Here is a 17,296-nt window from a genome sequence, read left to right as displayed (position 1 = left end):
AGTGAAGGATTCTGCCAGCCCGCTCAGTCAAGAATCTTCCCAGACAAAACACGTGACAGTCTGTCCCCAAAAAGACACCCCGAGGGCCGGTGGAGCCTATGGAAAGGTTCTCACTCACGTTAGTTGTCTGGGCGGTGCAGGTTAAAACCTCCGCGCGATGCCTCCACACACCTGCTGGGACGGCGGAATGGGAAAGCGCAGCAACGCCGGGGGCCGGGAGAGAGATCCTGGCGCGACCGAGAACTCGCACGCCACTGGTGCGCGGGATTGTAACTTGGTACCGCGCCACTGGGAACTGCTCAGCGGTGTGAATCAAAGCTGAACGTGCATGTGCCCTACACCCTGAGGTGTATGCCAAACAGGAATGCGTACCCCCAAAGGCAGGTGCGAAAGTGTTCGTGGCAGCACCATTACTAACACCCCAGTGGGAACCATTCCCATGCCCATCTGCCGTATGTGGGGGGGAATACCCCGTGGTGATGACGACACCACACAGCAATGAGACTAAACCGCTGTTGTTAAACACAACAGTATGGGTGGGTCTCCCGAAAACACTGTTGAATGAGAGCAACTAGACTCAAAAGACTCACACTCATTCCATCTTATGAAAAACAAGCAAAAGTGATCTGTGATGTTAGAAGATAGGGGAGAGGCTGCCCTTGCAGGGGGGAGGAGTGAGGGGGTTTCTGGGATGTTCATAATGTTTCGTTTCTTGACGAATGCTTTTTCTTGGGAATGCTTTTTACGTGGGTGTGTTTTATTTCTGAAAATTCATCAAGCTGCACAGGGACGCGCGTTTTTCTGTGTGTATGAAAAGTTGCATCAAGAAAGCTCTACCAGGAAGCCTCTGACTGCGTGTGTTCTTGCGCTCCCCAGCCGCAGGGCAGCGGCCAGCCGGCGTGGTGCTCCTGCACAGGTCCCTCGCCCCGGACTTCGAGAAGTTCTGCCAGGCCAACAGGGGCCCTCTGCCCCTGCTGGGCAAAAGCGAGCCAGGAAGATGGGCGTTGCCTGCCCTGGGCACTGTCCCAGACACCAGGTAACGCTGTGGGTTCCCGGGGTCAAAGCTTGGCAGTGGCCAGATGCTACAGCCACGTGTCTCTGTCGCCAGGGATCTCTGTCCAGCCTCGGGACCCCCCAGGGCCTGGCACGGAGCCTCACTCAGGGCTGTTGCTCAGGAAGGAGCTGCCTCCCCACGTCCCCACTCCTACCTCTATCCCCTGCCCCCTCCCCCAGGTAAAATCTTTGGGGCCGCCACCAAAAAAAGTCCAGCCCTGGAGAAATCCCAGTGGCGCTACCATCCACCCAGAGCATCACCAAAGCCAGACGCCTGCCTGCCTGCCTGCCTAGGACGAGGAAGGAAATACACACACTTGGGTGGTTAACATGGTGTGTGTTCCTCCTGACTTTCAACGTAGAGCAGAAACGGCCCAACGGACGTCGGTTCCGTGTCGGCGCTTCAGGGAGCCAGCGTCTCTCCCGCCACCCCAGCCCAGGCGCCCACCTCCTCCCGCCTCACCTCCCGGGACCTCCAGACTCATCCCCTCACGCCACTCGCACCGTCTCCTCCTCCCACGCCACCCATCTCCCGCCATCCGGCTGGGGTGACTTTCCTAGCACCACCTCTGGTCATGTGACTCTCCCGTTTAAATTCTTCATGCCCTCCTGCAGCTTATAGCTTAGCCTCCTACCAAGGCCCCTAGTGACCCGGCCCGGATCAGGGCCGCCCGCAACCCCACACACTGCATCATCCCCATCCTCTCCCCAGACGGAACACTCTCAGGGACACTCTGCTGTTGTCATTCTGAGGACTCCGGAAGTGCGAGGTCCTTCAGAGACCCCACCTGGGCTGAGCGCCTTGTGGCCTTGTCCCGAGCACATCCCCCGCTGCCAGTTTGGGGACCCCCAGGGCACTGGCCTGCTCTTTCCTCCTGGTCCAGCTGGGGAGCTCCCCTTCGTCCTTCAGGACCCAGCTCCAGCACCGCCCCAGCCCCTGCGGGAGAGAATGAATCTCCCCTTCCCTGCCTCACTCCTCCACCGAACTCTGAACCCTCCCTGCTCTGTCTTGCAAGTGTCTGATTGCAACGGAGTCTCACCTGCCAGTGGAGGGTTTCCAGCTTCTTAAGGGCCGCGTCTTCTCCGTCACTGTGGCCCCATTAGCGTGTCTGTGCCTGGCCCGGAGGGGCGGCTCTGCAAAATGGCTTTGGGGCGAACGCACGACAGGCTTGTAACCAAAGTCTTTGGACCCCGCAGAAAAGTGTCCCTAAGGAAGAAGGCCTCCCCACTGCCCACGCTGAGTGCTTCCTAGAGACATGCGGCCCCTGTCCCCTTGGTCTGCGGGCCCTGCCCCGTTGGCAGAGAGGACACCATTGTTTTCTTGTTGCTGGTTGGTCTCCGGTTGAGGTCACAGGGCATATAATAGGATGGGGGCGGGGCTACATAATATACACACCGATTCAGTAGTTTCCTATCTGGCAAGATTCGAAGGAGGCCAGCAAGGTCTGCTGCTCAAAGCTTCGTGCCATGCCTCAGTGCCAGGGCCTGAAATTTCAGCCCCGAATGTCCTTTTCTCTCCCTCTGGTCCTTTTTTAAATACACATGGTCAAGGGCCACACTGAGTCTGGGGGTCTGTGAACTTCCCTTGTGTCCACAGGGTGGACCGTCCCCGGTTCCATAAGTACGAGTTCGGCGCCTGCACGGGCAGCCTGGCCTCACTGGAGGAGCACGCGGAGCAGCTCAAGGACATGGTGACCTTCTTCTTGGGCTGCCGCTGGTCCCTGGAGGGGGCCCTGGAGAAAGCGGGGCTGCCCAGAAGAGACCCAGCAGGCCATGGCCACATGGCGGCCTACAAGGTAGGGACACATAGGCAAGGGCAGAGTGACTCAAAATTGTGGATCACCTTGTGTTTTCCCACGGTGGGGAGAACACCGGCTCAGGAGGCTGGGCACCCCAGCTCTGTCGCCGGCTCAGCCACTGTTCTAGCTGTGCGACTCGGGACAAGCAGTGAGCCTCTCTGAGCCTGTTTCCTCATCTCAAAAGTGGGGCCAGCAGTCCCCTCTGGGACCGCGGTGAGCACCCCGCTTGGCCTTGAGGGAGCGGACCGAGCCCTGGGGGGATGGGTCGCCATGGCCATGCACCCCAGCCTGGTAGGAATTCGGGCTGCTCCTTTCACCTCGGGGATCTCAGAGAGACTTTGAAAATCCTCCCTGGCTCAGGCTTCCTGGCATCAGTGAGACTGTGCCTGGCGGGGTCCCCGCCCAGGGATTTGTGGCAGAGCCTCGGCCAGGCCATGAGCGTCCGGGCGAGGCCTCTGTCAGGGGAGCCGGGTCATGTTCTTGGCCAGAGGTGGCCGCTGGTGGTCACAGTCATGGGATGGTCACCGCTCCTGCGGGGTGTCTCCCTGCAGTGCCTCTGAGGTCCTCTCCCAGCCGCTGCTTGTCATAGGGAAAGCACCAGGCTCCCTCAGCCCACCGACCCCTTCCGGGACCCTTGTGCGAGGGCGAGAAGTCGATCGCTGGCTGGGTGGCGGGTCAGCTGCGCCCACGGCCCGCTCGGGTTTCTTGGTGGAGGCCTCAGGTTGGGGATTTCAGCTTGGGCCCCAGGACCTGAGGAGAGCTGCAGGTCTGGGCTCCTGCCAGAGAGGCCCGAGCTCCCTCTCTGATGAGAAGCCAGGCTGCCCACAGTGTGAACTGCTTTTCACATGTGAAGTAGGTGCCTGCGTGGTTTTCTCATGTGTGAAGTAGGTGCCCGTGTGGTTTCCTTGAAGGTACAGAGGGGCGGGGCAGAGCCCCAACTGCCAGCAGGGCCTCGGGCCGGTCCGGCCCAGCGCACGCCCTCCCTGCGGTGGGTAAGGGCTGGGAGGGCCTCGGCGCCCACCACATGCAGCCTTTCATTTCAGATGGGGGAACTGAGGCCCAGAGAGAGGAGAAGGCTTTCCCAAGTCCCAAAGCCAGAGTGGGGCCCAGGACTCCTGGCTCCCATCTGTAAAATGTCGTAGGTGGAGGTGTGGCCATGAGCAGGTGCTCTGCACAGAGGTGCTCATCCCACGCAGTCAGCCCATTGCACGCAGTCAGCGGGGCTCCGGGTTTTCCACAACCCCTCACTGCCCCCTGTGGTTACCAAATAGCTTCCAGTTTAATGCTGACACCTCTGCCCATGGGCTCCTGGGAGAGACGCCAGGCAGCCATCTGGGAGTCAGGTGGCAGCTTTGAAGGGATGAAGGAGGCGCCTCAGGTTCGGGGATCGCCGCTGGCCTCCTGAGAGTGTCCCTGGCGTGGGCCCTCTCCCAAATGCTGTTATTGCAGCGCCGAACTGGCAGCTATGCCAAAGTGTTATCTGCCTGCAGCCAGAGTGCTGACAGCAAGCCCTCCAGGCGGCCACCAAAACCATCCAGCGGATTATCGTCCAGGCCAGCTCTGAAATCTTCCCTAAGCCTCCCTGCAGGGATGACCAGAAAGTCACACAGGTCATCCTGGGCAACTTCTACTGAGATGGAGGGTGAAGCAGGGCCCAGTGGGGTCCAGGCACAGGCCTCCACCCCTGTGTGGGCTCAGGAGGCCAAGGACCCCCAGGGCCCCCCCACTCTCTTGGGTTCCTTGGCCCCGCTTCCCAGAGGCTCCCCCTGTGGTCCACTGGCCACTTGAGGTCCACAGAGAAATTTCGGGAGGCCCATGAACTAGGGTGGAAAGAAAAATCACATTTTTCTTTTCATAGCCTCAAACTGACATTGAGCATTTCCTTCGATTGTGAATGCAGGCACCAAGCTGCAGTCGTATCGGCTGGCCCTGTGACGTTGTGGCCGCCGAAGGGACAGCAGATTATTTTCATGTCACTTTACAGACCTTCCAGATTCCTCAGACATGTCCTGTATGTATGTTGATCACGATGTCAAGACCATGATGGTGGCTCTCTTTGTCTTGTTCCTTAATCTGATAATGAAGAAACGCATATTGCTATGTCACATGTTTTCATAATTTAACAACTGCATTTGCAGTGTAATTGGTTTCCTTTATAATCCTATGCATTTGCTTTTATGTGGCTGAAAGTCTCACTTTGACGGGGCTCCGTAGCTGCACCAGAGTACCCAAGGGGTCCATGGCACCCACAAAGTGAAAATTCTCTGTTTTAGACCAATAATTACCAGCAAGCTTCTTCATCTGTCTGTCACATGAGAGTAGAAGCTATATTTTTATAAGAGCTACTGGGACCTCCTACCTACTTCATTCACCGTCTTGAACTCTTGGTACTCAGGGCTCTGATCTGGGCTAATTCTATTTTTTAACATGTTTTTAACTCGATTTTTTGGCAGACAACAGTGCCTTGCATCACAGTTGCTGGCTTTTGCTGCCCTCTGGTGGTCACAATGAGGCCCGTCCCCAAAGACAAGCTGGAAAAGCTGGTGCAAGCCATTTGCTCAATGGAGGGTGAGCAAGGACAACCCATTCACATTGGCGACCCAGGTCAGTGTCCACGCTTGTTGCTCTTACGCTTCAGTCCCAGGAGACAGGAGCTTGCTGTGCTCCTGAGCTCCCATAGCCCTCCCGCATCTGTATTAACTGTGCTGTATTAACTGTATTAAGCAGGTGCCCTCGGGTTTAAAGGCTGCTGCCCTCGGCAGAGTAGTAAAGACCTCCTGTGAGCTTCACGTGAACTGGGGTGGCGGGAGCAGCTGCTGGCACTTGGCAGCAGAGCCATTTGTCTTGAGATTTGAGCTCCGAGCGGCCTCTAACATAGGCTGTTGTTCCGTGGAATACTTGGGTAGGACACAGCTTTGTTCCAAATGCTAACTTGAACGGAGATCCATTGATCCCCAGCCACTGAGCTCAATTTGAGAAAAAACAGAGAGTGAGTGAGCAGATCCAAGCGTGGATTATATCCAGACCTCCTGGCGGCTCTCAGGGGGCCCGGTCGGGGCTCAGGGCTGGGCCTTGGGTGTGAGGCAACGTTTAGCATCTTTGAACTTGCTCACCTATAGGCCAGACACAATCAGACAAAGCATGGCATTCTGAAAAAATACAACCGCACCTGCCACTTTCTTCACGGAACAATCACCCCGGGACCACCCAAAGCAGAGTACCTGCTGATTCTTTTCTCAGGAGCTACACCTATCTTTACTGTCCTTGTGAACAACACCCTGGCTGGCCAGCAGCGGGGACGCTGCCGGTGGCTGAGCGACAGAGTTTGGGCCTCCATTGTGTGACTCAGTCTGTACCAAGCTAAACTCCAAAACACGGGCTTTGTTAGCAATTTACACAATGTAGGTGTCGGGCTGCATGTACCCGAGACGCCCACAGAGGCCGCAGCAGGGCTTTGAGACTCCCCGTCGCTCCACGTGGCCTGGCAGCCAGCGAGCACCCTGTGCTGTTCAGCCCCGATTCCTTTGCTCCTCCCGTCCTTCTCAGCCCCATTTGCACAGCGCTCCCAGGATGAGCGCTCCTCCTGGGGAAGGAACCATAAACGTCTCAACGTGTTCGACGTAGACGGTAGCTGCCAGTGTGGGATCTGGTGGAATTCATTTTCTTCTTCTTCCACCTGCAGAACTGCTGGGAATCAAAGACCTTTCCCAACCTGACTTCGGGGAGCCTGAGGTGTGTCAGCCGGGGGACGTCCCGGTGTTCTGGCCTTCTCACCTGACCAGTCTCGAAGCTGTCAGCGGCTGCAGTACGTCCGGGCTCTGGGGGGCTGTTGCTCTGACCTAGGCTGACACCGGGGGGGTCTGCGGTTCCGGGCAGGACAGGCTTCCGGTGCATTGATTTAAGGAATCAGGTCATGGAGTAACACAAGCCTGCGCCCACAGCGAATAGATCCCTGGCTCCTTTTCTTTTCTTTTCCCCGAGCCCAGGGAGGGGCCTATCGGAGCCACTCATCCTTCAGGTCCCATCCATCTAGATTAAACATATTTCCCTCCGCAGACGGCTCGTAGCCCGTTCTAATGGCCATGATGTAGATTGATCTTTGGAGACACTTTGAAAGCAAAGGTGGAAACAAGCAACATGACTAAACACCCCCCTCCCCGTGGCATCTGCCAGCAGCACTGCCAGCGCAGGTTTCCAAGGCCAAGGGCAACGCGACAATGAAGAGACACACAGGGCCTCACTAGCCCACCGTCAGGGTGGGGCGGGAAAGAAACGTAAAAAATAACTATGGCCACGCATTGTCGTCGACACCTAAAGGCTCTGCGAATCATATCATTGGGTGTTGTTTTCAATTTATTTGAAAGCAAGCATGGAGGTTTAGCTATCAGAATGGCCTCATGGCAGGAAAATATGTCGCTAATACGCCGGTGAGGTGGAAACCTCCAAGACCCACGGGATTCTGTTTCTTTAACATAAATGTATTGGATGCCTACTGTGTGCCTGGCGTGGGCCTAGATTCAGGAACGAAATGCTGGCTGAGACAAGACCCGGCTCTCAGGGAGCTCGTGGTCATTTCACGTGTGCGCTCATGTGTGTACACACCTAACACTCACGTGGTGAATGCCTGCCCTGGCCGCGGCCTCACCCCCTCCTGTCTCAGCCCTGGGGGATTCCCTGCGGCAGAGGCCTCACACCATGGGCGGGCCTCCCAGTGCACGCCAGCCCTGCAGTTCTGTGATCGCATGTTTATGTGATCATAATGAGAACAAAGGGCATTTCGGGTCAGGGACAGCCTTGAATCTCTAATTCACAAAACTCATGCTTCAGCTGGGATGTCTAACTTCTGTTAGCAATGGACGAATTGCCGCACAAGCCCCACCCCTACCCTCGGGGCGCAACCCTGTGTCCCGCTGAGCTGACTCCTCTGATGCCTGGCTTTAGAGCGACCAGTTTTCGGTGCTGTCCAAAACACAGAAAAACAGCGATTGCATTCACCAAAATCTCTAGTTCTCCTCCTCAAACATCATCTCTAAAAGTTAAGTGAGAATGATTTATGCATCTGTCAGTAGGCTTTCCTTCTGAAGTGCTGGCTGACTTTGGCCTCCTGTTGGATCCGAGCTGTTCTACTGTTTTCTGTGAAATCCAAGACATTATTTACTCAATTCCCATCTACATTTCCTGAGCACCTTTTACGTGTAAGGCACGACGCGGGATGCTGAGACGGATAGGCAAGGGTGTCTCGTCTCTGGGAGCACCCAGACGAGTGGGGTTAGAGTGTTCAGGAAAATAAAACGCTGAAAAAAGCAGAAGATGCAAGCTAAGTATAGGAAGAACCCAGCACCTAATGGGCCAGGCACAAGGATGCAGACTGGACAAGATACAGTGCCTGGTTCAAGGAGCAAACCACCATTTACAGAGGGCTTACGCTGGACCGGGCGCTTCGCTAAGCACTTTCACGTGCAGTATCCAGTTTAGCCCTGACAAGCTCAGGAGGCATTACCATTCTTTTACAGCTGAGGTTGCAGGTCTACAGAGGATAAAGTTACATCTCAAACTCAGGGGCATTTGCCATGCTAAAGTTGCGTTTTTAATAACTCTGCCGGGGTTCTTCACGTAGCCTGCCATGTAGTAGGGGAGAATTTTTCTTAAAGAACAAAATTAGCACAAACCAAAGCAAAATATAAGTGCTATGGGAAAAACAGAAGCTACATGCAAAGAGAACTATTTCTCTTAGTGCAAACCTAACACTTTCTGCAACATGAGGCAAGATGGCTAGATGCGTGGTGAGAGTTCAGGAAGTGCTTTCTGAGAGCCATGGGATTAAACTGATGGAAGTTCTTAGGGGCCCAACTGACGCTGTGGCTCTACCGCTCTTCTTCTCTCACACTCACCTCATCTTCATCTTCCTAAAAACTGGAGGCACCTGTTTCAGTGGAACTTGATTTTGCCATAAGTTAGTACGTGGTGCCAACCAATGGAGCAAGGGGTGCGGTTGGCAAAGTGGTGCCTGGTGCCACCTTGCCCACCAACCGTGGGCTAGATCAGAAGGGACTGGGTTTGATGGAGTGGGGTGGGCTCAGTCATTCTCATTGTGTGTTTTAGAGGCCCCGCTGGCTTTCACCAGCGCACCGGGTTGCACAGTTATGACTGACCTGAAGGATATGGAGGCTCCAGCCGGTTGTCTCACCCCAGAGAAAATTCCAGAGGTCCACTGCATTTCCCAAGATCCTTTGCACTACAGCATCACATCAGCTTCAGCCGTTCGGAAGATCAGAGAACTAGAGACTATAATTGCCGTAGACCCAGGTAAGAAGCAAAACATTCGCACCTTCATGGCCTGGAGAAATTCATCACTGATGTGATGTTCAGTGAAAACAGCATAAAACTGCCCCTACAGTATGGTTCTTAAAAGTGTTTTTACTGTATATGAATCCCAAAAAGGCTAGAAGTGCACCAAAATACTGATGGTGGTAATCTCTGGCTAGTGGGATTATGGGTGATTTTTGTTTTTTCCCAAAATGTTCAACCCTAAACATGTGAGAGTTTGGGAGGTGAGCTTATTAGCCGAGCATGTTGGCAGACTAAATTGGAGTTGGCAAGATAAGAAAAAAGGGAGACTTCTTCCTAGGCAGTCAAGGGCCACCATTTAAACACCATCCGTGTATTTCACAATGGCCCTCATCTTCCCCTTTTGTGCCACTGCCCTGGGGCTGGGCAGAGAACAGAATTTTTGTACCGGGCGGCAGGGGCGGGGCAGGGGCTGGCTTACCACTCCCTGGGGGAGCCTGGTGCGGCTGGTCCCTGCTGTTTGCTTCAGTACAGGTTGTGGCCAACACGTATATTACAATTGCGTCTCATAATAAACAGCCTTTCTGTGGCTTGTAAGCCTCTGGCTTTCAGGATAGGGATGAGCTAGTGGGACCCACGAGGGGTCTACTGGTTCCAACTAAGAGGAGGTTTGCTGAAAGCTGGATGACAGGCTTTCAACTTCCGGCTGCGTCTTCATTAAGAAGCCGAAGTCCTAATCCCAGGTGGCCAGCAGAGGGCGCCATTGTGCACGGATGGCTTGGAGAGTTTGTCTGTTTTATTTTTCTCTGAGAAAGGTTCACAGAGAAGGATTGTGTCCACTTCACAGCCACTCTCCACCTCAGTTTCCTCACTAACATAACAGGAGTAATAACAATTATACTGCCCGGTCAGGGTTCCAATAGGGGACAGGAATAATAGCTATTATCTGCTAACTTTTACTCTGGGCATGTGCTAAAAACATTTGCATGTTTCATCTTATTACATTCTCCCAATAACCCTGTGAGGCAGCTGTTATTAACTCCCTGTAGGAGATGAAGAAACTGAGGTGTATAGGTTAAGGGACTTGCCCAAATCCACCAACCTAGTAGGCGGTGGTAGATGATTGGGCAGCCCTTGAACCCACGCCTGCCAACTCCAGGCCGCGATCCGTAGGTGTTGGATGCGTTGGAATCGGAACTGGAATGGTATGGCACAGTCTCTCCCGGGCAGTTAAGCTTGCTCCAGCCTCTCCTACTCACACGCCCTTCCCTCTTGGGCCCCTTCTCATGGGTTGGGATGCTAGCCTGGCTTGTTCTTTGCACTTTGCCTGTCTGAGGGAGGTGCACGTGGCTTCCCTGCTGGGGCACCCGTTTCTCAAGCAGGTACCTGGATCGGTGCGGGGGGGGTGCCCTGTAGAGAGCAGGGGAGCAAGACCAGCCTGGGGAGGTCAGCCATCCAGACCAGGCTCGGGAGACCCAGACAGCGGATCACAGTGACATCGGGGTAGAGGGCACACCCGGACAGGGCCATTGAGCAGGCAGCCCGGGCGCCCTTTTGTGCTGGCCAGCGTTGTGGCGAGAATCTGATAGCACCAACCAGCCTGAGAAATGTCTGATCTTCCCCTGGGCCTGGGAGCAAAGGCTGCCCCCCAGTTACAGACGGGTCCGCGGTAACCAAAGTAACCAGGGGGTATAGTTTTTGCTTATTCGTTTGTTAGGTCTTTCATTTGTTCATTCGTTCATTCAATTATCCTGCAGGGAACACGGTTTCCTTCACATATAGACACGCAGTAAATGTGGGAACCCCCCCCCCCCCGAAGCATGTGTTAGGATAAACTTCTGTACAGAGGTGAGTGCTCACACCTCTGAGCATCCCTAGAGCCTATTCCGTAGTGAATCTTCTTGGAGGACATTTTCTAAAAATTTCTGAATACTTTCTCACAAACATTCTTACCCGCACTGACGTCTCTCCCGCTCAGCAGAAGGATCGGGGAAGATGAATTATTGACTCTGCTATTGGCTCAGACAAAAAAATAAAAAAGCAACTGTGAAGTAAATTTACTGCAGATTCAGAGCCGCCACGGCTCAATAAAGATAAGCCAGGAGGCCGCCCGCTGCAGCCGGCCTCGGTGCTTGCGCCACCGGGAGCGTGAGGCTCAGGGGAGGCAGATTTATGACGGCCTGGACGTGCCAATATCATCTATTAAGGAACATCTTTAATCCTCCCGAACAACAGATGCTCGAGTCCCACTCTTTTCAATAGCAGATATAAGATTAATGGCAACGGACTGAGCATTACTCAGTGGGCATAATAATAGAGCTACTCAGTCATTTTTGAGAGGAGACTGGCTTGCATTTGAGGTGCCTGGAGACTATAAAGGAATACAAGGTTTATAAAAATGGTGTTTGTACCACTAATAAAATCATCGTAACTGGACAGACCACATTCATGTTGATCAAATTTTCTCTTTCCTCCTTTCTCTTTTTGGTGCTCACATCCTATGAAATAGGTTACAATCCAATTGTTTTCTTTCAAGATGGTATTTCTCTCCCCTTTTATCAACGGCAACTCATGTTCATTGTATAAATATATGAAAGTAAAGAGGCAATAAAAATGACCAGAACCCCATCCTAATGAACCGTCATTAATTTAACAGTATCCTGTTTGCCCTTAAAGTCTTTTTCTTCGGTCTTGAAACTATAAGACTAAAAAAATTAAAACCAATATACAGGGGTGGGCAAAAGTAGGTTCATGGTTGTTCCTATGGAAAAAGACATGCAGGTTATGATTGTTACGGTAGCTTTAGTAACTCTGTGTTTTGCATACTCACAACTGTAAACCTACTTTTGCCCACCCCTGCCAAACATGTATGTGAATCACGCTGTGATGCTATTTTAGAACTTGACCTTTAAAACTTTTTAATACACTGGGAACATTTTTCCATGTTATCGGTCTTTTATAACAATCTTGTGTTTGCATAGAATTCCATTTTACAAATGTTCCACCAATTTTATTACTATCCCCTTTGACACCATAAACGATGCTGCCGTGAACATCCTTCTGACTGTTGGTCACACACCTGTGATCACTTTATTAGGATGTGTTCCTAGAAATGATTGCTGGCTCCAGGGTACAAATCCAGGGACAAAATTGCCCTCCAGACGAGTGTTCTCGTTCCCGCTCCCACGGGCAGTGCGTGCGGGGCCATTTTCCCACACAGTGTCCCTCCACCTGGACCACCCCCTTGCTCCACGAGGCAACACTGAGGTTCAGAGCAGCCAAGGGTGAGGCCAAGGTCACACAGCTACAACGTGCCAACACTTGGACTCGAATGTAAGTTTCCAGATTCTAAATTGGGAACTTTTCCTCCATAACAGGAATCTAGACGCTGTGTACCTTCCTAGTCGCCAGGCACCTGAAATGCAAGCTGGCATCCTCTCACGTCCCTTAGGCCCGCCTCTCACTTTAGCCACAGCTGGGATGGAAGTTCTGAGTCATATCCTGCCTTCACGTGGCACAGATACGTTCCAAGGTGACCCGAGCGTAGACAAAGGCACAATGGTCCGTGATGAGAGTCGGAAGGCTCGGCTGCCCGGCTGGGACCGGCTTGGAACCCGCTGGGGGCAGCGATGGCAGATGCCACGGGGACCCTGCCCAGAACAGCTGCAGCGGGTGGGTCCCAGAACAATAGCTCTGACCTTGGCCTGGGGCCTCTCTGCTCCCCCATCAGAGCAGGCACAGCGCCCAGGAACGGCAAGGGGTCAACATCCCGACGGGCAGCCATCACCCCGTGGGGCACAGGAGCCGGTGCATAAACGCCCCTCTCCCCGTACCTGGGAGGACAGTCCTCAGGTGTGTTCCACACCATTCCTTGCAGTATCTCAAGCAGGACTGAGCCCAGCTGCGTTCACCTGCTTTCTCACACATTCTTCAGTGGTTTTTCTCCCTTCTGACTCATTTCTTGGGCCCACCTTCCACAGAAACACCTGCACCCAAGCCCTTGTCTCAGGGTCCTCTTTTGAGGGCATCCCCAACCAAGTGTTGTGTCCCTTCCTCCTTCCATGTCCCTTGTATTTGGGTTTGTTATAATAAACCCCAAGATGCTTTGCTCAAATGAAATAGAAATATACGCCTCTCAAGCAACAGTCCAGGGTGAGACTTCCACCTTGACTGTTTTACTGAAGCAGGAAGGGGGCTCTGCTCCACGCATCACTCGGGGACCCAGCAGCTCTGCCATCACGCCGTGAGACCCTCAGGGGGCGCCCGTTGTCAGCCTCCCAGCCCCCAGGAAGGGAAGAGCTTAGAGGCGTGCATGGGAGGTGTGTGGCCAGCAGGTGGCGCACATCATCCCTACTCTTACTCCCTTTCAACCACTCTGCGATTGTTACCTAGAGAGAACCTGTCCCAGCGGCCACAGCTCACTGAGAGGCTGCTCAGACATTTACCCAGCCACCTTCACTACTGGGGTGGGAGAAGAGAATACATTCTAGGGAATGATTAGCAGTCTCTGGCACGTCCCTCAAATCCAGCTCTGAAGCAAACAAAAAACCAAACTACTGTTTGCCTAAGTTTCTACTTGAAACCCAATGACGTCATTTTGTGATTTTTCTTTTACATGTAATTCTAGGCAACCGGGGGATCGGGCACCTGCTCTGCAAAGATGAGCTGCTAAAGGCCTCCCTGTCGCTGTCACATGCCCACTCGGTGCTCATCACCACCGGGTTCCCCACGCATTTTAACCACGAGCCTCCGGAAGAGACAGATGGCCCGCCCGGAGCCCTTGCTCTGGCCGCCTTCCTGCAGGCCTTGGAGAAGGGCGTCTCCATGGTGGTTGACCAGAGAGCCTTGAGCTTGTTCAAGACGCTTGTTGAAGAGGCTGTTGAGCAAGGTGAGAAATTAGGGGGGAGAGGTGGAGGGAACCGGCGTCTGTGGAACTTCTGCCGCGCACTTGACACGGGGCCTTTTAAGTCCTCAAAGCTCAGAGCTACTCTTCAGAATAAGCAACATTATCTCCCAGTGATTTTATTATTTTATAGAGGACGAGACTGAGCCTCTGAGAGGCCCAGTGATTTGCCAAGTGGGGAATGGTGATCTGGAGGCCCAGGTACCTGACGCCTTCCCGAGGAGAGGTGAGGGTGACTGACAGAGGACCCTTAGCAACCCAGGATACCCGTGGACCCCTGGCATTGGGGGTGGGATAGTCGAGAATAGAGTGGTCGAGAGGCCCAGGCAGCTGTGTCCCACCTGGCCCAGACGGGAAGGGCCGCCCTGCCCTGCCCAGGCCCTGGAGCACCCAGGGCGGGTGTTAGGGCCGCGAGCGAAGGTGATGCGAGGCTCGGGCGCCAAGATCGGTCTCAGGTGCCTCACCTGCCCTCTGTCCTGCAGGCGCTATTCAGGCATAAGCCGGGAGCCTGGTGAGTCTCCCTGCGTCCCACTGCCTGTCCCTCTGCGTCCCTCAAAATGCATCCTTCAGGAAGAAGTGGTGTTTCCTTTTAGCCTCTAACAAAGGCTTCAACCCCAGACGGCACACCCTAAAGCGCCATCGCGTTGGAAGTGCCAAAAAAAGGTGGTGTCTGAATGTACAGAATCCATATCATGCAGCAAATGTATGTTGAGTACCTACTGTGTGCCAGGCACTGTTTTCGGCTCTTGAGATCCATCGATGGACAAAACTGATAACAACCCTCGTGGGGTGTCTATTCTAGTGGAGTGTGACAGACAGTAAACAACATAGGGAAAAAAGTAAAAAATATATGTATAGCCCAGGGGGTGGGCTGCTGTGTTAAACAAGATGCTCAGACAAGGCTTCCCAGAGAAGGCGCCCTTGGAGCCGAGACTTGATGTCGATGAAGGAGTGAGGCCGGGCTGGCTCGAGGAAGCATGTCCCAGGCGGAGGCCATGGCCAGGACGGGGGTCACTAGGGGGAGCTGAAGAGAGGCCAATGGCCAGCCAACTGGCCTGGAGAGGACGAAAAGAAGTCTGGGTAAAGGGGACAGGGGCCGCGGGGGCCAGACCGGGAAGGGCCTCAAGTTTGACTGGGAGCGCCTGGCCTTTTACTCTGGGTGGAGGTGAGCCGTGTTCTGACTTAGGTCTTAAGGGACCAGCCAGGTAGCTGTAGGGGCAAGGCTGGAAACAGGAGACTGGCCAGGCTGATGCAGGCGGGATGAGAGAGTGGCTTGGAGTGGGTGGTTCCCTGCAGCCTGTCCCTGTGGCCCCCTTGTGACTTTAGCTGTAACTAGAGTGGAAGTTCCAAGTCGCATGGGCCTGACCAGCCCATCACAGACAGCGCCCTGCAGGGTTTCTCCAAAGCTGAGAAAAACCCCTCAGCCCGGAAGTCTGGCAGCTAATGTCCTTAGGGGGTGGGCTCGACCAAGACAGGACGGAGCTCGGTGATCGCAGCTCGGTGCCCTGCCTCCCATCTTTTGGAGACACACAGGTCCCAATGGAACTGAGACCTCCATTACCTGGAGCAGTGACCTAGAAAACACATATCCCCTCCTGTTGGCTTTTCCTCCCTCCCGTCCTTTCCTGCTCCCTCCCACCTGCCTCCTGGGGTCATCTCCTGATAAACCACCTGCACCCACGTCTCTGGCTCACACTCCAATTCCAGGGGAACCCAGACAGGTGAATGGCACAGGTGGATGTTGTGAGAAATAACCAGGACACTCTATGTTTTTAAGGTAGAGTCCTGCTTCCCGGGCAGACTGGATGCGGTATGGCAGAGGAATCAGGGGTTGCTCTTAGGGTTTGGGGGCATAACTGAAGGGAAGGAGCTGCTGTGAATGGGGGTGGGGTGAGCGAGGCGGTGGGCGGAGCAGGCTGACCGTTGCGCACTGTTGGTGGGAATGGTGCGACCACTGTGGCAAATCGTATGGTGGTTCCTCAAAAAATTAAAAATAGAAAATATCTATATGGTTCAGCAATTTCACTTCTGGGTATACCCCCAAATATTTGAAAACAGGAACTCAAATAGATATTTCACACCCACATTCATGGCAGCATCCTTCACAACAGGCAAAGCGTGCGAGCAACCCAGGGTCTGTCAGTGGACGAACGGATAAACAAAACGTGGTACACCCGTGCCGTGGAATATTTTTCAGCCCTTACAAGGAAGGAGAGCCTGTCACATGCTACAGCATGATGAACCTTGAAGACATCATGCTAAGTCAAATAATCCAGACACAGAAGGACGAGTACTGCATAATGCCACTTACATGAGTAATTAACATCGTAGGGACAAAAAGATGAATGGCGTTGGTCAGGGACTGTAGGGGGGAGGGGAGAGGGGTTAGTGTTTCATGGGGACAGAGTTCCCGTTCGGGAGGATGCAAAAGTTCTAGAAATGGATGGTGGTGACGGCCAAACGACACAAATGCACATAACGCGGGAGAACTGTACCCTTAAAAATGGGTAGGATGGTAAATTGTACGTGATGTGTATTTTACCACAAATCCTACTTTAAAAAGAGGGCAGGTTGGAGGCTGGTTGACAGAGGGTGACATATGCGCTAGACACACAAGTGGAGAAGTCAGGAAGGCAGTTAGATCTACGAGTCAAGTTCAGGAGAACAGCCTGGGCTGGAAAGATAAATTGGAGCATGGTTGGCACATTGATGGCTTTTAAAATCAAGACACTGGATGAGATCACTGAGGGACTAAGTGGAGGCGGAGGAAAGGACCCTGGGACCCTCCACATGGCGGGGTCGCAGGGAAGGAGGGGAGTGAGCAGAGAGACAGAGAAGGAGCCGCACCGAGGAAGGAGGAAAACCAAGGGGCTGTGTTGCCATCAAGGAGAAGGGACGGCCAACTGTGCCAAATGCTGCCAACCAACCAGCCATCATCCCCACCCAAGACCTGGTTGGTGGATAGTTTTAGCCGCCCACCTTCCCAGAAGTCACCCCGCTCAGGGGCTCACATTGAACTTGAGCTCAGACTTGGGCACATCCACATGGTGGCTTAGCAGATACGATTTGCTGTGTTGGATTTTACAGAACTGTCATTACACGTGGACAAAGAAAATAGAAGGGATTTGACCTTTTAATGAAAAGGATTCCGTTCTTTTTATAACGGAAGCCTAGGAAATGTTTTAAGAAGAAAAAGCTGAGTCATTCCTTCTGTGTCTTGGGTAGATATTGACCATGTTGATTAATTAGTTCC

At 53.6% G+C, this 17,296-nt stretch overlaps 1 protein-coding gene across 7 annotated transcripts in view; it reads left to right on the top strand.

Moving 5' to 3' along the window:
- The window catches only part of DGLUCY (D-glutamate cyclase), a 58,736-nt gene that overhangs the window by 20,052 nt on the left and 21,388 nt on the right, over positions 1-17,296 (top strand). For all 7 annotated transcript variants that reach the window (XM_054567143.1, XM_054567139.1, XM_054567141.1 and 4 more), the window contains 6 exons: positions 877-1,036; positions 2,651-2,849; positions 5,306-5,456; positions 6,535-6,657; positions 8,955-9,158; positions 13,768-14,028. In XM_054567143.1, coding sequence (XP_054423118.1) covers positions 877-1,036; positions 2,651-2,849; positions 5,306-5,456; positions 6,535-6,657; positions 8,955-9,158; positions 13,768-14,028 — 1,098 coding nt within the window. The remainder of the gene's footprint in view (positions 1-876; positions 1,037-2,650; positions 2,850-5,305; positions 5,457-6,534; positions 6,658-8,954; positions 9,159-13,767; positions 14,029-17,296) is intronic.

Source organism: Pteronotus mesoamericanus, unplaced genomic scaffold (assembly GCF_021234165.1).
Source record: "Pteronotus mesoamericanus isolate MK-2021 breed Mesoamerican mustached bat unplaced genomic scaffold, CSHL_Meso_final contig_182, whole genome shotgun sequence".
Lineage (NCBI taxonomy): Eukaryota > Metazoa > Chordata > Mammalia > Chiroptera > Mormoopidae > Pteronotus > Pteronotus mesoamericanus.
This window is presented reverse-complemented; position numbering and strand designations above follow the sequence as displayed.